The following is a 27,667-nucleotide window of genomic DNA, read 5'->3' on the forward strand; positions in this document are numbered from 1 at the left end:
ATATTTTGGGGACACTTAAAAAATGGCATGCTGCCCCTTTAAAGAAGTGGGGAGCATGAATGTGTGCTCTAATCACATTGCCAGGAGAACTGCATGACGTGTGCAGGCCCAGGGAGCCGAGGTGGAAGCCTGGACAGCAGGAACACGTGTCTGACTGCGGTGGTGTGCGTTTGCGTCCCTGCCAAGAGGGAGAAGCGTTGCGGCTCAGGGACACATAAAATGAACATGTGTTACACATAGTAAAGAATGGAGCCAAACTGAAGAAGAAATTGTAACAGCACAACAACTGTTCACAACAGTTTATTTACACAACAAATTAAAAACTAATAAGGAGTTTAAATGCAGAAAAAGGTATACACTTCCATGAAAACAAATAGGATTACTTGGTCCAGCTGACTTTGGGAATGTCATAATGTTCAGTAAGGGTGTCCAAATGTCGATTAAAATCCTGGAAAAAAAACAAACAAAAAACAAACTTTAAATATTAACAATCTTTCGTAGAAATTAAGTCCTAAACATTACAAACCAAATGCTGACACTTTTGTAAGTTCCATAAATACTGAAGTGAGAAATACCGCACATTTGTAACCACTACTCTAAACAACAGCCTGTTCTATTAATCAACAGGGGTTGCAGCAGTAGGACCCCTGAAATCATACATTTATTACCTTTATTATGGATAGGCGATAAAGGTCTGTGAAAACCTTAATGAAAAGAAATCTACCTTCAGATTTATGCTTCTATTTGAAGGCAACATAATTAGGTCGATTCATCAAGACAGGCGTTGTTCACTCTGGGCTTGATGAGGAGGGGTGCAGGGGATACTCCCGATTCATGCTTACGGGAGAGGTGTAAACCTGTGTGCACCTTGCCACAAATCCAACTCCAGTCCCCGCTGAATTAAAATTTGTAACGTAATGAACGCCGCTACTCATCAGTAACCTCATGAGCAGCAGTTGCCAAGCCACTGTACACTTTGTTGGAGCAGGCCAAAAATGGCGTGGGAACGCCAAAAGTCACATCATTGGTCACAAAGTGTTGAGAGACACTCGTTTATCAGATGCTGTTCACGCATGAGAAAAATATGGCAGTGAGGCATAACGCACATGTACAATAGGCAGGACTGTATGGTGTAGATTACGGTACCTATACTGATCTGCCCCTGCACAATAGACCCACAATGGTTTAGGCACCTGGAATATTGGCCCATTCTGCCATAAACTCTTTAACCCATTCACCTCCGGCCTTTTTACGCTTTTCCCTCCTCTTCTTCCAAGAGCCATAACATTTTTAATTTTTCCATCAATATAGCAATATGAGTGTTTTTTCTTGCAGGGCGAGTTGTACTTTTAACCCCTTAACGACCGATGACGTACTGGGTACGTCATGGATCATGTGCAGTTAATCCCCGCCCCCTGCCGTGGGCAGGCGGCGGCGATCCGCGCACATATCAGCTGTTTTCAACAGCTGACGTGTGCCTGCTAGTCGCGGGTGGAATCGCTTCCACCTGCAGCCATTAACCCCTTACATCTCGCTGCCAAAATCTGCCAGCGAGATGTATATGTGCGCCGCCATGACAGTAACTTACCCCGCCCCCATCGGAAGTCACGTGACATGATCACGTGACTTTCGGTGGTTGCCATGGTAGCATAGGGTCATGTGATGACGCCTGTACCTAACATGAGTCACTTCCTCTCAATGCCGGAATACAGCTGGCATTGAAAGTAAAGCCACAAATCTGCAGTTCTCAGCTCTGTAGCTGAGATCTGCAGATAGTGCAGAGCGATCAGATTGCTGATCGCTATAGCCCTCTAGGGGGACTAGGAAAATAAAAAAAAAAAAAGTTTTAAACAATTAAAAAAAATAAATAAAAAAACCTAAAAGTTCAATTCCCCCCACTGAAAATGAAAGGGTTAAAAAAATTAAAAAATATACACACATTTGGTATCGCCGCGTTCAGAAATGCCCGATCAAAATATAAAATCAATTAATCTGATCGGTAAACGGCGTAGCGACAAAAAAATTCCAAACGCCAAAATCACGGTTTTTGGCCACCGCAAATTTTGCGCAAAATGCAATAACAAACAATCAAAACGTAGCATCTGCGCAAAAATGATACCATTAGAAACGTCAGCTCGTTACGCAAAAAAATAAGCAGTCACTGAGCCATAGATCCCGAAAAATGAGAACGCTACGGGTTTTGGAAAATGGCGCAAAACGTGCGCCACTTTTTTTGGACAAGCTTGTGAATTTTTTTTTAACCCCTTAAATACAAGTAAACCTATTCATGTTTGGTGTCTACAAACTCGCACTGACCTGAGGCATCACATAGATACATCAGTTTTACCATATAGTGAACACTGAATAAAATATCCCAAAAACTATTGTACGATCACACTTTTTTTGCAATTTTTCCGCACTTGGAATTTTTTTTGCCATTTTCCAGTACACTATATGGTAAAACTTATGGTTTCATTTAAAAGTACAACTCGTCCCGCAAAAAAACAAGCCCTCATATGGCAAGATTGACAGAAAAATAAAAAAGTTACAGCTCTCGGAACAAGGGGAGCAAAAAAACAAAAACGGAAAGTGCCCGGGGGCTGAAGGGGTTAATAGACACCATTCATTTTGTCCCATAATGTACTGGAGAACAAATCACTATGTGGTAAAACTGACCTGGCAATATGATTTTTTTTTTTTTTTTTACATGTAAATGGTAAAAAAAAAAAAAAAAAATTGCTTTTCACACCACTTTCCAAGAACCGTAACTTTCACATTTTTCCAGATCTGTGGCTTTTTTTTTGCGCCCTGAACTTACGTTTTTACGGATGCCATTTTGATAGCATTTTAATGCAATGTTGTGGAGAAAAAAAAAAGTAATTCTGGTGTTTTGATTTTTTACACAGTTTACAGACCAGATCAATTTCTTTTATATTTGATTGGACATTTCTTAACGTGCTGATACCAAATATTTGTATTTTTTTCTAATTCTTTTATTTTTAATGGGACAAAGCGGGATGATTTGAACTTGTTTTTTCACCTTTTACCGTACTTAACAGCCCCTTTAGGGGACTTGATGAAGCAATTTCAATTTCCTATTCATGCTAACTCGCAGCCAGCGTTCACAGGAGGATCGTGATGACAATCAGTCATCAGCTGACAATTAGTGATGCCTTTCCTGTCTGTTTGACAGAGGCATTTACCTGGCTGACAGCTGTGGGTGGATCTTTGATCCACCCATGGAAGTAGAGGCACTTGAATGCTGATTATATCAGCTATCACGTTCCGGGAAAGATGCCGGCTGAGTGTGAGCCCATAGGGACATGGCCGATGAAGTACATACACATCATCAGTCATGAAGGGGTTAAATCTTAAAGGTTCCTTGGGCTCCTTCTCTGAACTTATGTTCAATACTTTGTCCCTTTCACATTTCTCATTATTAGACATCACAATTTTTGGACATCTATGGTTTGATTTCTTTGCCTATGTGGATTGGATGGGTTGTTTCTGACATTTAGTGAGAAATCCATGTCTGTCAATGACTCCTTTAGAAATAATTTTACCTAAAAACTTATGTATTCAATGGTTATTCATATATATTCAGTAGCAATAAACTTGTCACTTACCTCAACTCTCTGTTTGTGCGTTTTTGAAGCCTTCTTTAAAATTCTTTCCATTTGCTAAAAGAAAAATATAATCCTATTAGTGTACCACAAGCCAAGTTGTTTTAAGGAAACACATTAGCAATTTTATTTTGTACATGTAATGGTCATTCTCCATCATTATTCTAACGCAAAGAAGCTGTCCAATAGCATAGCTTTTTTTTTCTCATTAAACTTGCTATTTTGTGCCTCTCAATACATTCACTATGTTTCTTTGTGAAAAAAAATTCATGTCTGTCAAAAATAAATAAAAATGTTGCTTTTGTTGCCATTTTCTAAGACCCATAACATTCTAATTTTTCGAGATCTTGGCTCAGTGATGGCTTATTTTTTTGCACCCTGAGCCGACATTTTTACCGATACCATTTTTGTTTTGATAGCCTCTTATTGTATTTCTTTGCAATATAGTGGTGACAAAAAAACCCCCAAAAAATAATAACGTCATTTTCATTTTACAAAGTGAACCCTAAATTTAGAGAAAATAAATATACGGGGTCCTTCTTATAATTCAGTAATGTCTTAGCGGGGGAAGGGGCGGCATCGGGGGTGGTGGTGAAGGGTCACAGGAGGCAGATGCGGTGGTGGAGTAGGGCAATGCTTTGGGCGGTGGGGCAGGTGTCCCGGATGCTCACTGCAGGCGTTATGAGGCAGGTACATCCAGAAACTGTCGGCGGTGCGAAAATATAACGCCCGTAGTCAGTGTGCGTGCAAATTGAGCTACTGGCTCAATGATTAGCCAAGATATCATCTGCGCATGGCCCACCTCCGGGGCATCATTTTCCTTAAGTCCGCTGCTGAGTGTTCAATGGGCGCGTGCACAGATGAGATCCTGAGCAGAGAGCTGAATCTGTGCGCGCCGTTATTTGTAGCCTGCATTGCCAACATTTTCAGGATGGCCCCTGCCTCACCGCCAGCAGCGAGCACCAGCACCGCCCACAGCATTACCCCTGCCTCCAGTGACCATTCTCTACCACCCCCTTGGTAAGCTACATTCAGCTTATAAGACGCACCCCTCATTTCCCTCCTTAATTTCTGGCAGGAAAAGTGCGTCTTATAATCCGTAAAAATACAGTCATTCTGGTGGTTTTATTTTTTTCATTACTCTATTGATAGATTGGATTTATTTTATATTTTGATAGAGCGGCCATTTTTGAATGCAGCGATACCAAAACGTGTATTTTTGACAAGAGGATCGTGATGACAGATACAGGGGTCATCAACTGAGCCCTGGCTATCATGACAACCCATCGGCTCCCCTCACAATCATGTTATGGGAGCACCGATGAGAAAGATTGACAGCGGAATTTAACTGGTTAACAACTGTTGGAGGCACATGATTGGTGCTTAAATCAGCCGTCACGTGCGCGGAAAGATGAGGGCTCAGCATGCGAGCGCACATCAAAGCAAGGGACACAACCTATAACGTACCAGTATGTGCAAAGTCATCAAGGGGGGTACAGCATGGCACACCAAAAAGACAAAAAACGCAGCATCAAAAATGCGATAAAAATGCAGCAAACACTCAAAGCGCCATAGAATGAACAAACGCAGCGGCCACACTGCCACTTACATTGACCCAGATAGCCATAATGGCCGTCCTTCTGTGTCCCATTATACAGCACATTATAAAGAGCTGTCGTTCACAGCAGTATGCAGCCCTCCCTGTAGCTCAGTACATAGCTATCCCATGGATGGCTGCAATGGATGTGGATACATTGTGAATAACCCTTCATTCTGATGAATAATGTGATTAGACATCACAAGTGCAAAATGTCGTGTGAAGATGTACAAACACCTGTGTAAATAGACCACAAAGGGTACGGACAGGGTTTTATTTTTATGAAGACTTTGGCTGCTCTAAGGCTATGTGTCCACGGGACTATGTACCAGTGGATATATCCGCAGGTACGTCCGCTGGTTTCCTGCAGCTGCTCCCCGGAATCCATAGCTACCCATTGCTGTGGGATTCCAGCGAAATATCTGCGGTAAACCTGCGGACATTCAAGCGACTTACCTGCGGAAGTCACGGCCTCTATCTCCATAATGGAGGAGCGGGAAGTCCGCAGGTATTTCCACAGGAATAATTGACATACAGTTATGTGCGGCTGCAGGACATCCGCAGCATATTCCGCAGCAGGGACACAGTACTTCCAATGTCCCATAGGATAACATGGGGAGTGTCTGTACTTGCTAGAACCTGCGGATTTATCTGGAAAATCCAGATAAATCCGCAGGTTTTCTGTGGCAAAGTCCGCGGGTAGAGTCCCGTCGGCACATAGCCTAACTGTAAGCTGTAAAGTGATGATGATTACAGTCAATTTATATTGTTTCTTTCTTCTGCTTTAAAATAAATAACTTACAGATGCCTCAATTCTATTTATATGGAAGATACCATTCCCTCTATTTTTTAACAATTGAAAGAATGTAACATATTAATGGTTTAATTAAAAAAATTAATTCTGATTTATTTTTAATGGAGTAAAATATGAAAAACAATGTAATAAGTTTTGATAGATCTCACTTTCATACACTAGGAAGAGCAGCTGTTGAAATTTGCCATGAAAACAGTGTACACCAAGCTCACATTACAACTGCAGTAAATGTGGGCCGGGTCTGCTCAAGTGTCCGATATCTCCTCTCCTCCCCTGCTGGGGGTTTGTAAAAGGCTAAGGGGTGCTTCACACACAGCGAGCTCACTGCCGAGATCGCTGCTGAGTCACGCTTTTTGTGACGCAGCAGTGACCTCATTAGCGATCTCGCTGTGTGTGACACTGAGCAGCGATCTGGCCCCTGCTGCGAGATCGCTGCTCGTTACACACAGCCCTGGTTCGTTTTCTTCAAAGGCGCTCTCCCGCTGTGACACACAGATCGCTGTGTGTGACAGCGAGAGAGCGACAAATGAAGCGAGCAGGGAGCAGGAGCCGGCGTCTGACAGCTGAGGTAAGCTGTATCCAAGATAAACATCGGGTAACCAAGGTGGTTACCCGATATTTACCTTAGTTACCAGCCTCTGCAGCTCTCATGCTGCCTGTGCTGCCGGCTCCGGCTCTCTGCACATGTAGCTGCTGTACACATCGGGTTAATTAACCCGATGTGTACAGCAGCTAGGAGAGCAAGGAGCCAGCGCTCAGTGTGCGCGGCTCCCTGCTCCCTGCACACACTAAGCGGTGTGCGCTGGTAACTAATGTAAACATCGGGTAACCATACCCGATGTTTACCTTAGTTACCAGTGTCCGCAGCTTCCAGACGGCGGCTCCGTGCAAGCGCAGCGTCGCTTGCACGTCGCTGCTGGCTGGGGGATAGTCACTGGTCGCTGGTGAGATCTGCCTGTTTGACAGCTCACCAGCGACCATGTAGCGATGCAGCAGCGATCCTGACCAGGTCAGATCGCTGGTCGGATCGCTGCTGCGTCGCTAAGTGTGAAGGTACCCTAAGGGTGGATGAAGTTTAGGATCACAGTGCGGAGCCATTACTGGTGACTGCAAAGTGATACTGACATGTAGAAAGAGTCACATAGGATGGTTGGCAGCACAAATTCTGTTAATTGGCACTACTCACCATATCACATGCTGCAATTGGATAAGCCAATAGCAAAACACACTGGAAATTAGATACAGGACTTAGTGTAGTGAATCACATGATGGGACTAGATATACAGTGGGTACGGAAAGTATTGAGACCCCTTTAAATTTTCCACTCTGTTTCATTCCAGCCATTTGGTAAATTCAAAAAAGTTCATTTTTTCCTGATTAATGTACAGTCTGCACCCCATCTTGACAGAAAAAAACAGAAGTGGCTTCAAAATAACTCTGTGACCATTCTTGACTGGCCCAGCCAGAGCCCTGACCTAAACCCAATTGAGCATCTCTGGAGAGACCTGAAAATGGCTGTCCACCAATGTTCACCGTCCAACCTGACGGAACTGAAGAGGATCTGCAAGGAAGAATGGCAGAGGATCCCCAAATCCAGGTGTGAAAAACTTGTTGCATCATTCCAAAGAAGACTCATGGCAGTACTAGCTCAAAAGGTGCTTTTACTCAATACTGAGCAAAGGGTCTGAATACTTATGACCATGTGATATTTCAGTTTTTCTTGTTTAAAACATTTGCAAAAATATCTACATTTCTGTTAAGATTGGGTGCAAAGTGTACACTAATGAGAAAAAAAATGAACTTTTTTGAATTTACCAAATGGCTGCAATGAAACAAAAAGATTAAATGGGTCAATACTTTCTGTTCCCACTGTAGGGCTCAGCAGAGTATCACACAGGGTGGGATTAGATATGCAATGTCTGACATTGCTGCGTTCACTTGTAATAGAGCAGTAATGTTTATGGGAGTGTTGCGCCATCCACTTTTATGGGAGCAGTGATGTAATTTTGACCCCTGCTCCATCTATTTCTATGGGAGCAGTAGTTAATTTGTGACTGCTGCTCCATCCACTTTTATAGAAGCAGTGAGGTAATGTGACCCTGCTCTGTTCACTTCTATGGGAGCAGTGGTGTAATGTGTGATCGCTGCTCAGTCCACTTCTATGGGAGCAGTGGTGTAATGTGTGATCGCTGCTCAGTCCACTTCTATGGGAGCAGTGGTGTAATGTGTGAACCCCCACTCCATTTATTTCTATGGGTGAGGCAGTGTAATGTGACACTGCTCCATCCACATCTATGGGAATAAGTAGTGTAATGTGTGACAGCTCTGTCCACTTCTGTGAGAGTCCTTGTGTAATGTGGGACACTGCTCCATATACTTCTATCACAGCAGTGGTGCACTGTGATGGGCATTAGATACACGGCTCTGGGCGTATCACGCATAATGGGCTTTGAATTCACTCTCCGGACACATTATGGCATTTGATGCATGTCTCTGGGGCATACCACACACGATGGCATTAGATACACTATGGAGAGTATTACGCATGATGAGCATTGGATACACTGGGTGCGCTGACAAGGGGTAAGTGATGCTTGCAGCATAGATTTGGGCTTTTAAAAAAAATTTAAAAAAAAATGGCGACCATCTCCTCTCACAGCTATGACCTAGGGGCTCAATGGGCGCCAATCAAGGCCATAAAGAGGGACTTACATTGAAAAGTGACCTACGGCATGGTCCATGAAACATTGGGGCAGCCGACAGGTCACAAGATAATGGAGACTGACAGGAGCAATGGTGATAGAAGAGGAAGATGGTGGCAGGTAAGTATATGCGCACGTTGCGTTGAGTAACTTGCAGAAATGAATGCATCCTCTGGCAGAATTTGTCATTGTCAAATTCGCATGCGTTTTTATAGCGTTTTTGCCGTGTTTTACATGCATTTTCAGTGGCTAAATTGAGATGCGTTTTCACAACAAATACACATCTAAATAAAGTTTGAACATTCAAACAGTAGGAAAAAAAATTGGAAGAAAAAAAAAATAAATAACCTTTAAATCATACACTCCAATGATAATTTACCGAAAATGATTAATGAGATTTAATAATTATGTTCAAAATAAAGTAAAATTATTGTTTGACTCATCTTTTACAGTTGGAATGGATGTGAGGGCAAATGGAAACCTCTTGACCTCACTAGAATGCCAAAAACGCATGCTTTAATTTTGTCAAATATTTTGTCAATTTCTTTTTTTTATTACTGACTGGGTTCGTGATGTCGGGTATCTGATAGATGCGTGACATCACTAACCCCAGGGCTTGATGCCAGGTGACATTACACATCTAGCATCAACCCCATATATTACCCTGTTTGCCACCGCACCAGGGCAACGGGATGAGTTGGGGCAAAGCTCCAGGATTGGTGCATCTAATGGATGCGCCACTTCTGGGGCGGCTGTAGCCTGCTATTTTTAGGCTGGTGAGTGTCCAATAACAGTGGACCTCCCTAGTCTGAGAATACCAGAACACAGCTGTCTGCTTTACCTTAGCTGGTGATCCAATTTGGGGGGGGGCCCACGTTTTTTGATTAAAATTATTTATTTAAACAGCATGGGGTGCCCTCTGTTTTGGATTACCAGCCAAGGTGAAGCTGCCAGCTGTGGTTTGCAGGCTGCAGCAGTTTGCTTTACCCTAGCTGGATAGGGGGGACCCCACGTCATTTTTTTTTTTTAAAATGTATTTATTTATTTTTTGGCTAAATAGAAGGGCAAGTACCCTTTAGTGCCACATGAAAGTCACAAAAGGGTGCCAGCTTAGAATATGCAGGGGGGTAGGACATTATATATGTCTTTCTCATCTATCTATTCCTCTATTCATTCATTCCTCTCTATGTCTCTATATCTACTCATCTATTTATCTTTCTTGCTGCTTCCGTTTTTTTTGCGGTCCGCAAAAAAACCCCGAAGGCACACGGATGACACACGGACCGTATATGGAACGGATGTCACACGGATGCCTCCGTGAAAAAAACGGACCGGTTTTTGCGGCCCGTAAAAATGGAACGGTCGTGTGAATGTAGCCTTATGCAGCTCCTCAGCCTCTCAGGATCTGATCTCCCTGAGCCTCATCTCTTCTCCAGCAGCCAAAGCACAATCCTGCTTCCTGGTATGGGGTCTGCAGTGAAGGAGGCCGCGCCACCTCTGTGACATCATCCCCTCACATCAGCTCCACTCTAGATGTGGCCTCTTTACCTATCCCAGTGTACACTAGCTACTGGGCTGTGATGTGCGGTGAAACACTGTCCACAGCCCAGTAAGTCAGGGTGGCATGGCCGCAGTCTGAGTGAGACTGGGGCACATGTTTGTAATGCAACGTCAACTTTCAGAGCCCAAACGTGATGTCACTGAATATTAGCTCCGGAGGCATCAAGGGTCGTGTGATCAGCACCGAGTGCGCAGGGATAGCGCCCCTCAGTGGCTGGAATGACAGCAGAAGGTGTTTACAATATAATAACTTATATAGCACCAACATATTCTGCAGTAATATACAATTCTGTTGAAAGAAGTGCTTGTTTTAGTGATTTAAACTGAATTGTAGCACATTTATTGTAGTAGGCAACCTCTTTAATCTATCAATTTGATCATAAAATAAGACGACTTTATACCTAGTTCTAAACTATCATTATCACCGCTGTGGGATGCCTGCAGCTGAGCTACGAGTATGGGCTTGTAAGCAGGAAAGATGTGTGTAAATACACAGCAAAAATATGTGCAAGCATACCTGTGGAGATGCACATACACACTGTGAAACCGGATAAAAACACTACAATAAGTAAACAAACGTGTAAAGAAAAACTCCCCGAAAACAGGGTACTTGGGTAACCTTATTGAGATCAAAAAATCATAAGCCACTGCACTGCAACATGGCGTACCCAATTAGGATGGTGTCTGTCTCTAGTATTTCACCTCGCTCTCTGCCAGCAGGCCTCAAAATAGAGGCATAGCAGGACCCAGACATGTCCACTTCACACCTGAACATAGATAACTATATAGACAAGATACACAACTCAAAAAAGGGGAGGGGGCACACCCCTATATGTACAAATGAGAAGGAACTAACACCTGTTGATATAAGTGCAATGTGTAGGTGCACATTCACACTGTGGCCATTAACAGACAAACCATAGGATAAAACAGTGAGCAAATGCCCTACAGTCAGTAAATCCCATAGTATCAAAGCATAAATGTCATCCAACCTCAAAAAGGCGTACCCATTCAGGATGGCCCCCAACTCCAGCATTTCACCTCGCTGAAAGCTATACGTAGATAACCGGCAGTAATCTGCTCCTTTTGTACATCGCAATAGGTGGATGTTTGGGGGAAGGGGACAGGTGGCTGTTCAGAAAGTGAAGATCGAGAAAAAAAAATAATTTTACACTAGTCGCCACAGCTGGCGCTGTTTTCTAGGGTGCCGGGCTCCGTGGCTAGGCAGGGCCAGAATCTGGCCGCTAAGTGTCTCCCTTTTTTTTACCGTCTACTCTAAATCATTATCTTTGTGTACTCTTTACCAAACACAAACATCTGTATATGTTGTTTGTCTTGGTTTTTAATGCATATCGAATTAAAATTGTTTTTATCTTCATGTAGGGAAATTTGTTGTGGATAGAAAAAAAAAAAGTTATGGCTCTTGGAAGAAAGGGAGGATAAAACAAAAACGTAAAATATATAAACTGGCCGTAGCGTGAAGGGGTTAAAGGGAAGCTGTAAACAGGATTTCACCCCAGAACTATTTATATGCACATTTAGCTCCCTCAAAGACAAGTCCAATAGTATCTCTATCTAAAATGGAACCTGCCAAAACCTGAACTTCTCCTGTTTCCTCCCTCCCCCAACCTTCCCAAACCCAATATTACCATTTCTGTGTATGGTTCTACTATTACTCCCCAGCAGCACGCCCGCTGTCTTGGGGTTATATTGGAGTCCGATCTCTCCTTCACGCCGCAGATTCGTTCACTCGCTCATACATGTCATCTCCACCTCAAAAACATCTCCATAATGCGACCTTTTCTAAAGGGTGCTTTACACGCTGCGATTGCTAGCGATGTCGTGCGCGATAGCACCCGCCCATGTTGCTCGTGTGACATTTGGTGATCGCTGCCGTAGTGAACATTATCGCTACGGCAGCGTCACACACACATACCTTGTCAGCGACGTCGCTGTGACCGCCGAACAATCTCTCCTTCAAAGGGGAGGTGCGTTCGGCGTCATAGCGACATCACAGCAGCGTCACTAAACGGCCGGCCAATAGCAGAGGAGTGGCGGAGATGAGCGTCCGGAAAATGCCGCCCACCTCCTTCCTTCCTCATTGCCGGTGGACGCAGGTAAGGAGATGTTCGTCGTTCCTGCGGTGTCACACATAGCGATGTGTGGTGCCGCAGGAACAACATCGTACCTGCAGCACCAACGATATTTGGAAAAGGAGCGACGTGCCAACGAGCAATGATTTTTCACGTTTTTGCGCTCGTTGATAGTCGCTCCTTGGTGTCACACTCTGCGATGTCGCTAACGGCTCCGGATGTGCGTCACTAACGACGTGACCCCGACGATATATCGTTAGCGATGCTGCAGCGTGTAAAGCACCCTTTAATGTTGACTCTGCAAAAACTCTTAAGGGCAATTTACACACTGCGACATCGCTAACGATATATCGTCGGGGTCACGGTGTTTATGACGCACATCCTGCGTCGTTAGCGACGTCGTGGCATGTAACACATATGAGCGACCTTAAACGATCGCAAAAGAGGCAAAAATTGTTGGTCTGTGAGACGTCTTTCACTTACCCAAAATCGTTGTCTATTCAGTAGCGAGGTTGTTTGTCGTACCTGCGGCAGCACACATCGCTATGTCTGACACCGCAGGAACGAGCAACAACCTCGTACCTGCGGCCGGCCACAATGAGGAAGGAAGGAGTTGGGCGGGATGGTCGTCCCGTTCATCTCCGCCTCTATTGGATGGCTGCCGTGTGACGTCGCTGTGACGCCGCACGTACCGCCCTCTTAGAAAGGAGGCGGTTCGCCGGCCACAGCGACGTCGCAGGGAAGGTAAGTCCGTGTGATGGGTGTAAGCGATGTTGTGCGCCACGAGCAGCTATATGCCCGTGATGCACAACAGACGGGGCGGGTACGCTCGCTAGCGATATTGATAGCGATATCGCAGCGTGTAAAGTAATGTTTACTGTCGCTCTTATTCATTCTCGCCTGGACTACTATAATTCTCTACTAAGTGATCTCTCTATTACTAAACTCTCCCCTCTCCAGTCCATTCTGACTGCAGCAGCAGATCATTATCATCTCCAATCACATCACTGATGCCTCTGCTCTGTGCCAGTCATTGCACTGGTTGCCTATCCGCTACATAATCCAACATAAACTTATCACTCTCACTCACAAAGCTCTCCACGGTTCCGCACCGCCCTACATCACCTGCCTCATCTCTATCACCCCACCCGTGCCCTCCGCTCTGCTAATGACCGAAGACTTACATCCTCAACAATTCGAACCTCCACTCCCGTTTTCAAGATTTCTCACGAGCTGCACCTATGCTCTGGAACACACTACCAAGAGCAATCCGATTAATTCCCAACATCCACACCTTTAAGTGGGCCCTAAAAATGCATTTCTTTAGACTAGGCTATCACCTTACCTCCCTGATCTAATCTAGTCCCTTTCTGCCCTTCATAAAATTTACTTCCAATTCTTGTCCCCTGTATCTTCTGGTTGCATTCCTCTCCATGTACTTTTGTGCACTCTGTATCTATACTTGTATAAACTTTGGTTAGTGACCAGTCCACGTAGCTAGACTTGAATCCCTTATTATTTTGATGGCTTGACCATACATGACAAACTTTTTTTTTCCCCCCCAATTTACCTTTTGTGCCTCCCCCTATTTCATCAGACTATAAGCTCATGAGTTACGAGCAGGGCCCTCACTCCTCTTGGTATCTGTTGAATGTTGTTATTCTCTAACGTCTTATTGTCGGTACATGTCCCCTCTGAATTGTAAAGCAGAATATTTTGGCTCTATAGAAATAAAAATAATTATTTTTACATGGTCAGTCCTTTCCTTCATTGCTGAGAAATTGGCGTTGAATAGTTTTGCAAATTAGGCTGTAGATCTGAGGCTGGTGTAAGTCTATGTTCCTACAATGAGCTTTTAAGGAATTTTTGATGTTGCAAAAAATTGCAAAGAAAAAAAAAAAAGGTAGTTCTGGAGTTTTGATTTTTTTTCTTCCTATACCTGTTATCGATCAGATTCATTATTTTTAGATTTCGACAGTAGTGATACCAAATGTGTATTCTTTTGTTTTAGTTTCAGGGTATATTTACTCTGAAGTGCAGCAGCGTTTCACAATAGGCCGTACACAGCCGCAATAGCGCAGTGCCTCTCGTATTCCTGCAGCCTGTGGTTTGGCTGCACAAACCAGTTTACAGTTTCTTATTGGGACCACTCATACACCTTAAATAAAAGTCACCAAACCTATCTATTTTGGCAAGACAAGACCACTATATGATGTACACAGTGGCCATTCCAACTTTTCCCCAAGAGATAGTGTCGGGAAAAAAAAGGATTAGGCAGTTGGAATTTTAACACCATCTGAGTACACAAATTTTGGATGAAATACAAAATCCCTTGATAGTGAAATATCCTCTGTCAAAAGGGATAAAAGGTAAGTCTGTTGTAAACACATTAACAGCAGCTTTTAATGGCACGTATCCTCCATTCCCTCTGTGGTGTACGGGACAGAATCTCAGATCTCGGCAGAGTCTTATTTTACTTACTCTTTTCTCCTGCATCTTTTCAAATGCAATCTGTGCCGGGGTTCTCTTATCTAGAGCAGGCTTCTTCTTCTCCTCTTCAGTTTTCTTGTTCGTTATTATCTGATCGATCATCTTACTCTTCTCTTTATCCTTTTTCTTCTTTCTAGAACATAAAATAGTCCATTAAAAAGTGGAAAAAAACAACAAATCAGCATTGATGGCAGTAAAATATACATAGACTTAAAAGACTAGGATAACTAATGGCTGTAGCAGGGCCATACTACTTAGGGGCTTATGCAGTGTCATGGGCGCTAGGTACCCCAGCCTAGGTAGAAGTGACTCTAGGGGTCCACACTAGAACTTCAAGAAAGAGGTTGGATGGAAGCAGCGTAGAGTGGGATAAAGTCACGGGGAAGCTGTAAGGGTACAACACTTGAAGGGAACCTGTCAGGTACAATATGCAGCCAGGAGCACGAGCAGTTCTCCGTGTATACTGCTAATCCCTGCCTAACCGTCCCTGTATACACTAGCATAGATAAAGAGATCTTTAGAAAAAGTATGCTAATGAGCGAGGGGACTAGTCCCAAGGGCATTGTATACCCCGACTAGCCCGCCCACATAGCATGGTAGGGCCATACTAACACGCTATTCAATGCAATATCACTAGCGGTGACGCACATACCTGTGTTTGCTGATCTGAATGCCAGGCACTTCCGGTCATGCACAATAGACCTCTCTGAAGCCAGGACGTGTACACCTGGTTTATACTACGTATGACCGGAAGTGCCGAGCATTCAGAAGCACGGTCACAGCAAACACGTATGTGCGGCACCGGTGGTTGTGATGCATTGAATAGCATGTTAGTACAAAAAAAATAAATTGAGGTTTTTGAAAGAAGGGGAGGGAAATAAAAGGAAGGAGTGTAAATGAATAGTTGCCCGGTCTTTGGGAAGGGTGGGGGGGGGGGGGGGTTCACATTTTTGCAATTATATATGAAAAAAAAAAAAAATTGCTACGGAGACATTAACTTCTAATGGTGCCCCTGATGAATCCAGTGTAATGTCCTGGGCCTGACAATATAGAGTGCTTAGCTGCTTGCTGCACAGTTGTGTTGATCCCACAGAGGACCGCAAAGTGAGTTAGTGGTGCCTGGCTGCCATTGTTGCTCTGGTGCTGTATCTGTGGGGTTGTCTGACCCAGGCCTATTGGGAATGACCAAAAGTATGGGTGCTGTGATGCACCGGTGTCACCCCCCACCTGACACAGTTATGGTGGCAGTGGGCACAGACTATGTAGTGTGTGTTAACCCTTTCACTACCTTGGGATTTTCTGGGGTTTTTTTGGCCTTTTGTTTTTATTTTTCCCCTTATTCCAACAGCCGTAACTTTTTTATTTTTCCATTCCTATAACCGCATGAAGGCTTGAGTTTTGTGGGACAAGTTGTATTTTTGAATAATACTCTTCATTTTATCGTGTGATGCACTGGAAAGCGAGAAAAAATTCCAAGTACATTGACATGGCAAAAAATGTGGGTGCGTGTCCAGGATCACTGCCTGAGTGAGTACAAGCAAGAGGAGCTCCTGACAGGCGCTACAAAATCAACAGAGACCAGTAAACTAATCTGAATGGGTCCCCGGAGGGTGAAGTCCTTAGTGTTTGCAGGCAGGGTGGCGGCTGCACCCGCTACGGAACGGGACGCTTTTCTCATCAAGGAGCTGGCGGGCTCTTGAGTCTTGGCACCATATTGGCCTGCCTCAGAGTCGGTCCCTGCTCCCCTGGCTGTGGCATTCTCTCCTATGGATAAGGAGTTGGGAGACACCCCGGTCACCTCAGGATCAGAGGAGGGAGGACTCCGCCATAACCTTGGGTTGTGGTTCTAGATCTGACCTCCTGCAGTCTTGGTCTAAGTGGGATTTGTGTCCTTCTGGACTTCCCTCCCAGGGCAGAGCCCATAAAACCCTTACTGGAAAAAGGACAGTAGGCAGATAAGGACCCTATTGTGTCTATCACACAACAACCCACACTCAGTTTCCACCCAGATCAGAGACTGCACTCAAATGGTTCACACACATATAGGGACTTGGGGAGACTTCAGTACTGAAACCAGTCTGCTCTAAATGACATAAGGGGATGGCGTCCATCTCAAGAACTATCAGAAGATGATTGGATGGAGTAGGGGCCTCCTTTGTCCACCTCTACTTGGACAGAATAGCTAAGTCACCTGCCCTCTAAGGGGGGACTTTAAAACAATCTCAGAAGTGAAAGAAATCTGCAGATCTGAAATGGCATGTGTGAGACAAGATCTACACATCTTACGGGTCATATGGACACTTTGGAGGGTGATCAGGATGTTACTCGAGCACATGTAGTGGATCTATAGCAGTTGATATCACAAAAGAGTGGATGTAATTTTAGAGTACGGGGTGTACCCGAGTCCAATGGCCACTCTGTAGTGCTAAGATACGTGGAACAATGTATATGAGAATATAGCCTGCAATACTGCTATGGAAAATGTGTAAAAATTGAGATATTTAGCACACAAAAATGGCCAGTTATATGTGCGCCCAACAGCCAACACCAAGGCAACCTCTTCTTGTTGGGTTCCTGCTTACGCTAATGCCTCTGCAAACAAAAAAGTTACAGAATTGCTGTTTTATGTTTATTCTGCCTCCAAAAAAAAAACAAAAAACTGAATAAAGAGTGATCCAAAAATGTTATGTGCCTCAAAATGGTATCAATATTGTTTTCAACGGCTGTTGATTTATTAATCCTTCCTCCCAAAGATCACAGTAAGGCTCTGCTCACATTTATCCTGCGCTTTAGGGCCTTTTCATACTTTTCATGGTCCATGGCATGTGTTCCGCACGTGCCTTCTGTGATAGCACACGAACAGCAATAACTTCTATACTGACCTGTATCCAGCGCTGCAGTCTCCAGCGCTGCGGCTGCTACTGGGTCTGCGGTGTAGTGAATATTCATGAGCATGACGAGCAGGCCTGGAAGCAAGTGACAGCAGCGACGGAGACCGCAGCACTGGAGACAGGCGAGTGTAGAAATTCATTTTATTTCACAGACACGTGTTTTCTCCGGTATGTGTCACACGGAGCACGTCAGTGTGTGCGCTATGTGATATCAGTGATGGCGGAGAAAACGGACATGTCTACGTGTGGAGCACACGGACACACGTATGCTCCATACGGACACACGTCAGTGAGAAAACAGGGATGTGTGTAGACCCATTGATTTTCATGGACCGCCCCCAGGTGAGTAGTATTTATGTAATACAGAGCGGCCTGGGCTGTGACATACAGGATTCTACAATGCTGTATATGCTGTATATTAGAGAGGTGGTGGCCGCAGCTCAGAAGGGAATAACCTGGTGACAGGTTCCCTTTATAAAGTAAACACGCCAGCTGCTCTTCCATGTCCACAGATGAGAGCCAGCACTCCGCACATAAGCCGCCCGCATATTGGCCGGCAGCGCCGCAGATACACGGGCGTGACACCGCGCCGTCTTCACTCACTTCTTCCCCGCACTGAGATCTCCGAGTCCTTTGAGCCGCAGGGCCCCGTTCTGGGCGCTCGCGTACTCCGACATGCCGGTTGTTTCCGGTCACAGGAGGCAGCTGTTACAGCGTAGGTGATGCTTGTAGGGATGACGTCATTCGGTCATGTGTGTCCCGGTGGTCACGTGGTGCTTCTGGGCGTGTTTTGATGGTTGATGCAGAACATGGCGCGCGCTCCAAGTTCTGCTCTCGGTCTCTACAGTGCCCTCACAGGGCGTGCAGTGTACTGGGGGAGAGTGCATAGACAGGGAGGATGTATACAGAGGGAGGGTGCATACAGAGGGAGGGAGGGTGCATACAGGGGGATTGTGCATGGGGGGGGAGGATGTATACAGAGGGAGGGTGCATACATATGGAGGATATATACAGAGGGAGGGTGCATACAGGGGTTGGGTGCATACAGAGGGAGGGTGCATACAGAGGGAGGGTGCATACAGGGGGATTGTGCATGGGGGGGGAGGATGTATACAGAGGGAGGATGTATACAGAGGGAGGGTGCATACAGGGGTTGGGTGCATACAGAGGGAGGGTGCATACAGGGGGAGGGTGCATACAGGGGGAGGGTGCATACAGGGGGAGGGTGCATAGGGGGGGAGGATGTATACAGGGGGAGGGTGCATACATATGGAGGATATATACAGAGGGAGGGTGCATACAGGGGTTGGGTGCATACAGGGGGAGGGAGGGTGCATACAGGGGGATTGTGCATGGGGGGGGAGGATGTATACGGGGGAGGGTGCATACAGAGGGAGTGTGCTTACAGAGGGAGGGTGCATGCAGAGGGAGGGTGCATGCAGGGGGAGGGTGCATACAGAGGGAGGATGTATACAGAGGGAGGGTGCATACAGAGGGAGGGTGTATACAGAGGGAGGGTGCATGCAGGGGGAGGGTGCATACAGAGGGAGGATGCATACAGAGGGAGGGTGCATACAGAGGGAGGGTGTATACAGAGGGAGGGTGTATACAGAGGGAGGGTGCATACAGATGGAGGGTGCATACAGATGGAGGGTGTGTAGTGGGGGCAGGGTGCATACAGGGGGAGGGTGCATACGGGGAGAAGGGTGCATACAGAGGGAGGGTGTGTACTGGGGCAGGATGCATACAGAGGGAGAGTGTTACGGGGAGCTGTCTGATAATAAAACCCAAAGGAATATCAGACAGTCAGGGTCCACCGTGCAAAGACTCTGCTGCAGACTATGGCAGAGGATAAGGGGTATATAAGTGTGCCACTGTAAATAGTAATAGCACAAGTGCAGAGTGCAATAACTGTTAAACTCAGAGGAATATAATTAGGAAATAAAGCAATTCCTCCCTTACTTGGAGGGTGTGTGGTATGATCTCTGTTAATGGTCACAGAGACAAAAGCAGTGAGTGTGAAATGGCAGCTACCTAGGTCCATTCTGTGACGGGGGTGTACAACAGAGCAAAGGATGGACGAGGCCGAGGGACGATCCAACAGGTTTATTAACAGGAATGCAAGAACAGCACACGATAAGTCCACGTAAAACAGATTCGGGGGCCCTTCCCGACAATCCTCGGACCGGATTACAAAGCAATCGTCCTTACAGTAGTCCAAAGAGTTCCACACAATCCCACGGGCCGCCACACAGGCCTAGCTCCGTCCGTGTCCACAGCCACACAGGCTGGAGCTCCTGCTCCCTTCAAGTTTCAGCTCACTCTGCCTGAATCTCCCAGGTAAGCAGAGTTTACACTAGTTGGACTCTAGGCCCACCTCCCCCTACTCCCAGGGATGGAAGTGCCTCAAGAGGATATAACCTTGCATTTTAGGGGGGTGATTACCTACAACAATAGAAATGTACACAGAAGTAGTTCAAATAAGACAATGAACCCAGCTTGAAATAGGAATCTGTACAGCATATACAGTGAGAGGGTAAATTACATCTTCACACATTCCTCTAGCGGTGCCAGGAGACGGACAGCAGCATAAGCCGCACAAAGCTCCTACCTATGTTCGCTCCACTAGTGTGCGAGGACACGAACCACTAGATATGGCACCTGCCTGGGTCCACTCCACTAGTGGTGCAAAAGAGACGGACAGCAGCATAAGCCACACAAAGCTCCTACCTGCGTTCGCTCCACTAGTGTGCGAGGACACGAACCACTAGATATGGCACCTGCCTAGGTCCGCTCTTCTAGTGGTGCAAAAGAGACGGACAGCAGCATAAGCCGCACAAAGCTCCTACCTCTGTTCGCTCCCCTAGTGTGCGAGGATACGAACAACTGCCAGACGCAGTATAAGGAACGTCCACCTACGAGTAGAATCACAAGGCCCAGCCGGACCATGTGCCTCAGGCACCTGCCTATGTCCGCTCCACTAAGATGTAAGGATACGGACCGCAGCCGAAGCTGTAAGGTATAAGAACGCTACCCTGCCGGTAGCGCTCACCTAACATAGACAGAGAGATGCCTAGAGGGCCGTGCACAGAGCGTCTACTCTCATGCATGAACCAAGAGGACTGAGCGCCGGGCGGCGTGCGTCAGGGTCTTATATAGACTCTGTGCCTCATCCAAGATGGAGGACACCAGAGCCAATCCGCTGCCAGAACGACAGCAATGACGTCACGCTGGCCTATCACCGAGCAAAGCGTCACAAGCACATGACCAGCGACCAATCGGCATAGAAGGTGTCAGAGACATGTGACCATGTGTCACAAGCACATGACCAGCGGCCAATCAGCTTAGAAGGTGTCAGAGACATGTGACCTCGTGTCAGCGATGATGTCACCCGCACATGTGCAATGGCTCCAAGATAGGACTTAGTCTCCAGCGCTTGCACATGTGCAGTAGCAAGAAATCCAAACATAGTCGCAAGTGCCACAGCAACCGTAACAGAGAGTCTATATGGGGGGAGGGTGCATACAGAGGGATTTATGATAAGGGGAGGTCTGTGGTAGGATTTGGGTGGTGCTTTATAATGAGGTGGGATATTTGGTATTTATAAGCTGTATAATGCGGGGTGGTGGGGTTTGGGGAGATGTATAATTGGAGTGTCTGATGAGACTTGTGGGTGTATAATGAAGTGGGATGTCTGGTATTTAGGGGGTGTATAATGAGTGGTGGGTTTTGGGGGAGTATACAATTGGGGTACTTGAAGAAAAAACAAAAAGCCAGCACCAATTGTGCACTTCAGCACTAAACATTCCAAACTGTACTTATTATAAAAAAAATTTATACAATATATATATATAGTATACAATTGGGGTACTTGGTGGGATTTTGCTCTGTATAGTGATGAGGGATATCAGGTATTTAGGGGTGTATAAAGAGGGCTGGTGGGTTTTGGGGTTGTATAATTGGGGTGTCTTAGGGGTGTATAATGAGGTGAGCTGTCTGGTATTTAGAGGGTGTATAATAAGGGGTGATGGGTTTTGTGGGATGTATAATTTGGGTTCCTGATGGGAATTGGGGTCTGTATAATGAAGTGGCATGTCTGGTATTTAGGGGGTGTATAATGAGGGGTGGTGGGTTTTGAGGATGTATAATTGGCGGGTGTATAATGAAGTGGCATGTCTGGTATTTAGGGGGTGTATAATGAGGGGTGGTGGGTTTTGAGGATGTATAATTGGCGGGTGTATAATGAAGTGGCATGTCTGGTATTTAGGGGGTGTATAATGAGGGGTGGTGGGTTTTGAGGATGTATAATTGGCGGGTGTATAATGAAGTGGCATGTCTGGTATTTAGGGGGTGTATAATGAGGGATGGTGGGTTTTGCAGCATGTATAATTTGGGTTCCTGATGGGACTTTTGGCTGTATAATCAGGTGGCATATCTGGTATTTAGGGGGTGTATAATGAGGGGTGGTGGATTTTGTGGCATGTATAATTGAGGATTTGCGTAGTGGTCTTTGTACTTTATTGCAGAACTTCTCGCTGCAGAAACCCCCTTTTATACAGTACAGTCGCTAAACCCTTCTTAGACATTACCAAGACTCCCACTCTGCACTATGCAACTTATCCTACAGAACCCCACCACTTTATACACTGTACAAATCCCCGCACAGAACCCCACCACTTCACTATACAAATCCCCCCACAGACCCACCTAACTCTAGAGACCCCCAAATCCACGACATACATGCCCTCACTATACACCCCCAAATTCAGCAACAAACACCATCTTTCATTATACACTCCCACAATCCCACCATCCCATTAGACACCCCCTAATCCCACCACAAATACCCCCAATTATACACTTTGAGGGCACCACTCTGAACTCACCCCTTTTTCGACTACATACACTAGTCTTACAATGTGGCGTACCACCTTCGGTTTCTTGTCATTCCAGCACCCACTTACTAGGGATCAAACTCGCCTTCCTGCTCACACTCCATGCTGGAGTGACTCATGCACATGCTTTGCTGATCTCCTTCTTCAACAGTCTGGTAGAAACCACCACATGTCTTTAAGCCCCACATTACTGCTGAGACACATGAACAATTAAAATAGCTACCTGCCCATATACTACCTATGACCGGCGATGCCATTCTGTGTGATCCGTAATTAAAAGGACATAAAATTGCTTGAGATTACTAATGATTGGCGAACATGCTCTCCACTGTCCTCTGAATGGCTCTCATTGGGGATAAAAACAATGTTTTTGGATGTAGTGAGACCCACCCCCTTCCCCCCAAACTGGCCAATCATACATTTCCATTACATTGGGAAGAGCAATGGTTATTTGTCCCTTTCCAGCCTAACAATAGCAGCCTGCAGCTGCCCCAGAAGTGACGCATCCATTAGATGCGCCAAGTCTGGTGCTGGCTTCGGCTCTTCCCATTGCCCTAGTGCAGTGGCAAAATGGGGTAATATTTGTGGGGTTGATGCCAGCTCCAGCTGGCATCAAGTCTTGGTTTGGTAATGGGTGCCATCTAGCAGACACCCCCATTACTAATCCAGTAGTTGAAAGGAGAATAAAAAAGTTTCTTTGAACAAAAAAAACCCCGACTCTAGTCATTGTTCACCAATTTATTTGTTTGTTATTTTTTATTTATTTATTTTTTAAATAAATAAAAATACAAAATGTCTGCCGTAATCCATTGCGAGGTGCCACGACGTTCCCCAAAAGTGAATCGAAAAAGACATGAAAAGAGAAAATTATTCAATAAATAAAGACAAGAGACACCCTTTTTTCCAATTTATTTCCCTGTTAAAGCCCTAATCCTGGTCCGTCGGTATCCAATTAGGGAGGGCCCATGTCGATCCCATACTCACTGGCACATTCAATGGAGAACCAAATTTTCCCCATTGATTGTGGGAGCAGCCCCTGCAGGCACACACACACATTGCTGTGTGTGCACTTCCCTACGGTGACCTGGACCTCATAAGGTGAGCCCAGGTCACCGCAGGGGCACCCTGAGTAGTGTGTGTGTGTGTGTATGACCACGGCAGTGACGTCACGGGTTCATCAGAGTATCCAATGAACTCGGATAACCTTCTGACGACACCCCACGTGTCACGGCAGTAACGTCTCGGGTTCATCAGAGTTCCCAATGAACTTTGATGAACCCGTGAAGTCACTGTTGCAACACCCGCGGTGGCAGGGGTGTTATCAGGAGGTCATTCAAGTGATTGCATACTCCAATGACATCCTAATGTCACTGCACACACACACACTGCTTGCTGGATACTCACCTGTCTCCGGTGATGCTGTCCCCGGCGATGCTGTTGCTTTCAGGTCCAAGGTGCAGTGAATATGCATGAGCATAATGAGCCGGCCCTGAAGCAGGAGACAGCAGCGCTGAAGACCGCATTGTTGGAGACAGGTGAGAATAGAAAATCTTTTTATTACAAAGACACATGTTTTGTTCGGTATGCGTCACACTGATGTCACACGAATCACATCAATGTGCGGGCCGTGTGACACCCGTGCTGCCAGAGAAAAAATGGACATGTCTGCGTGTGAAAACACAGACGTGTGTTTGCCCATAGAATTACATGGGTACGTGTGGCATCCATGAAAAAACTGATGTCACACGTACCTGAAACACGGATGTGTGAAAGAGGCCTAATGCTGAGCAGCTGTAAGTTATTGTAGGGGGCGTAGATACAGCCACCGGTCTGCATACACAAAGCGGTGACTGAACCCGCACCGACGTTACCCCAGTGAGTGGAACATGAACGCTGATGGGGGAATAAAGTTAATTTCCTCCCCACAGCGGGGTTCAATATGCAGGCGCCGGGTAGGTATCAATTGCTCAGGTTAATAGTGTTTTTACACGTGATACATTCACTTTAAATCCAAACGGTCTCAGGGAGGATGAATGCCGTCTTCGGCCACTCACACTCAGCCATGGGGATTTGCCATTAGCCATTGGCCAAATCCAGAGAAAAGTATTTGGCTTTCTCAAATGCCGACAGGGATTTTTCTATCCTTGGCAAAGCGTTAAGGCCCTGTCACTCACAGAGATAAATCTGCGGTAGATCTGTGGTTGCAGTGAAATTGTGGACAATCAGTGCCAGGTTTGTGGCTGTGTACAAATGGAACAATATGTCCATGATTTCACTGCAACCACAGATCTGCCAAAGATTTATCTCTGTGTGTGACAGGGCCTTTAGAGTCTCAAACCATGCAGGCATTTAGTCATTGATAGTCCACACAAAACGTCAAAGTCTCATCCTTATTCTTGACCAACACAATATGTGCAGTCCAGGGGCTCTGGCTTTCTCATATCAGTCAATTCTGTAATATTTGTGCCAGCATATCCTTCACTTCCTGGTATATCAGGAAAATTTGATGATGCCTCTCCCGTGCTGGAGCCGTATTTCCCGAAGGGATCTCATGCTGGATGGCATCTGTGCACCCAAAGTCATCTTCGGTGGGGTCACAGTAGAGCATATGTTACAACTTTACATCCCTTAGAAAGTTACTTTCCTCCTATTTAAGCCCCTAGATTCCTCTGTCATTGCACTTATATAGTATGGTAACAACAAAAGTGTCCCCAAACATTGTATGATACACCCACTGTGAATTCCTCCACAGTCCCCTCACAAGCATGGTATGATGACCCTATTGTAACCCCATTCAACTCCCCCGACAAAGTATGGTGGTCCCAACAATTATGATGCCCAACTCTGATCCCTACACTTTCACACTGTATAATGGTCTCTACTAGCCCTCCAAACAGCATAATGGCTTTGGCACAGTATGATGCATGCCATACAAACCTTTTCACTGTATAATTGCTTGCATATATTATAAATAGTCCACCATAAAGTATAAAGGCTCCCCCCCACGTAGCCCTCCAAATAGTATTATGGCCTCCATATAGCCCTTCAAATATTATAATGGCCTTCAATATAGTATAATGGCTCCCATATATGCTTCTAAGTATTATAATGCACCCCCATAGTCCTCCATATAGTATAATGTTCCAACATAGTCCTCTGTTGTGAATGTCATCCGAGTGGGTGCTGGTGTGTATCTCCCTCTGGTGGCCAGAAATGATAATGAAGCTGAGTCTGAATCTGTGACTCAAACAGGTGATGGAATTAATTAGGAATCCAGGAAGTCTTATTGCAGATCAGCCTAGTGTATTTAGGAGAGCAGTTTCTGCCTGGCGTCCGCCGGTGACCGCTGTTTCCTGCTGCTTCTGAAGATGGCTGGCAGTTTTCCCTTCAGTTTCTCAAATTTATTCTGTGTTTGAATCTACTCCAGATAAGTTTACTAGTTTCTGTGCTTAATTGCTGGAAATGCACTTAAGGGTGTTTCTGCTTATTCCATTTTGTTCTGTGTTTTGGTTTCTTGTTTGTGAGGATCTGTCTCTGCTTTTGTAAGTTGGGCAGTTCCTCCAGCAAGAAAGGAAGCTTGCTCCCTGTTCATGTTTGGATTATTTGCACGTTACAATATTATTTGTTCTGTGATTTTGTTTCTTTCCATTATATCTGCAGTTCTGTTTAAAATGTCTGGCACAAGACTACCTGATATAGTGGGGGAGAGACCGTGTGGTCTTAGGATTTTTATTTATCAGGAGTTTGGTATTTTTTTCAGGGCCGCAATCAGTTATCTGGCCTGTCCTGTTCTATCTAGTAAGTCGGGCCTCACCTTTGTTGATCTATATTTTCTATCTATGTATTGTGTTTTCTCACATCACCGTCGTTGCATGTTGGGGGCTTGCTATTTCTTTGGGGACTGCTCTGAGGCAAGTTACGGTTCCTCATTTCTTTCTTTGAGGTGTAGCAAGTTTCTCAGGCAGTGACGAGGTGTTTAGGTATGTTAGGAACATCCCACTGCTACTTCTAGCGTTGTCTGATAGGGGATTGCGGTCAGCTTAGTTTCCAACTATTGTGGTTTTGTTTTTTCCTGATTAATGGGATTTTTTGTGATCGTCCATGGTTACCAGTTCATAACAGTCCTCCATATTGTATAATGCACCCCTTAGTAATCCATATAGTATAATGGGCCCCTCGTTGTTCTCTATATTGTATAAAAAATGTGGTCTTCCATATAGTATAGTGGGCCCCACATAGTCCTACATATTGTGTAATACATCTCTCATAGTTCTCCATACAGCATAATTGGCCCCACATTGCCTTCCATGTAGTATAATGTACCCCCCCATAGTCCTCCATATAGTTTAATGCAACCTCCATAGTTTTCGATATAGTATAATGCACCCCACAGTCTTTCATATGGAAAAATGCACACACCATTGCCCTTTATATAGTATAATGGACCCCCCATAGCCCTCCATACTGTATAATGAACATCCCCATAGTCCTCCATATAGCATAATGCATTCCCCATAGTCCTCCATATAGCATAATGAACTCCGTATAGTCCTCCATACAGTATAATGCACCTCATTGTCCTCCATATAATACAATGCAGTACCCATAGTCCTCCATATAGTATAATGCATCCCCCAAAGTCCTCCATATAGTATAATGCTGTTATGCTTGCGGATGCGAGAGGGAGTGATCCCACTGGGCTACAGAACTGGTTCACCTGAGGGGTATGACTAAGCGCACACTGGGTATTTACCAGAGCTTCTGATAAGGATGTTGGGCTTGGCTGCTGGTAGCCACCAGGTGCCACTTGGGGAGACTTGGTACTGTGACAGTTGGCCCTAGGGGTCGGGGTACGGACACTAACAGTCTCTGATATAAGTTCGTGCAGCTGCTTGTCTGATGCAGCAGACACGGCAAGTATGGATAGATGGAGCAGATACGGAGTGTACAGCAGGCACGGCCGGTAAGGATACATGCAGCAGGTACAGCAGGTGTGACCAGT

The 27,667-nt window shown here is 45.4% G+C and overlaps 1 protein-coding gene across 1 annotated transcript; it reads right to left on the reverse strand.

Annotated features, from left to right (window-relative positions):
- Positions 1-258: 258 nt before the first annotated feature.
- Positions 259-18,549, reverse strand: FAM32A (family with sequence similarity 32 member A). Its single transcript, XM_075337836.1, has 4 exons — positions 18,374-18,549; positions 14,871-15,012; positions 3,627-3,680; positions 259-448 (listed from the first exon to the last, which is right to left on the reverse strand). The coding sequence occupies exons 1-4, from the start codon at positions 18,445-18,447 to the stop codon at positions 380-382; spliced, it is 339 nt and encodes a 112-aa protein (XP_075193951.1). The 5' UTR covers positions 18,448-18,549; the 3' UTR covers positions 259-379.
- Positions 18,550-27,667: the final 9,118 nt, after the last annotated feature.

The sequence above is a fragment of the Anomaloglossus baeobatrachus genome, chromosome 1 (genome assembly GCF_048569485.1).
Source record: "Anomaloglossus baeobatrachus isolate aAnoBae1 chromosome 1, aAnoBae1.hap1, whole genome shotgun sequence".
Lineage (NCBI taxonomy): Eukaryota > Metazoa > Chordata > Amphibia > Anura > Aromobatidae > Anomaloglossus > Anomaloglossus baeobatrachus.

Coding starts and splice junctions, on each gene's coding strand:
- FAM32A (XM_075337836.1), bottom strand. CDS start 18,447: ATGTCGGAGTACGCGAGCGCCCAGAACGGGGCCCTGCGGCTCAAAGGA. Junction 3,681..14,870: donor AAAAGATGCAGGAGAAAAGA/GTAAGTAAAATA, acceptor TTTTTCTTTTAG/CAAATGGAAAGAATTTTAAA. Junction 449..3,626: donor CGCACAAACAGAGAGTTGAG/GTAAGTGACAAG, acceptor TTTTTTTTCCAG/GATTTTAATCGACATTTGGA.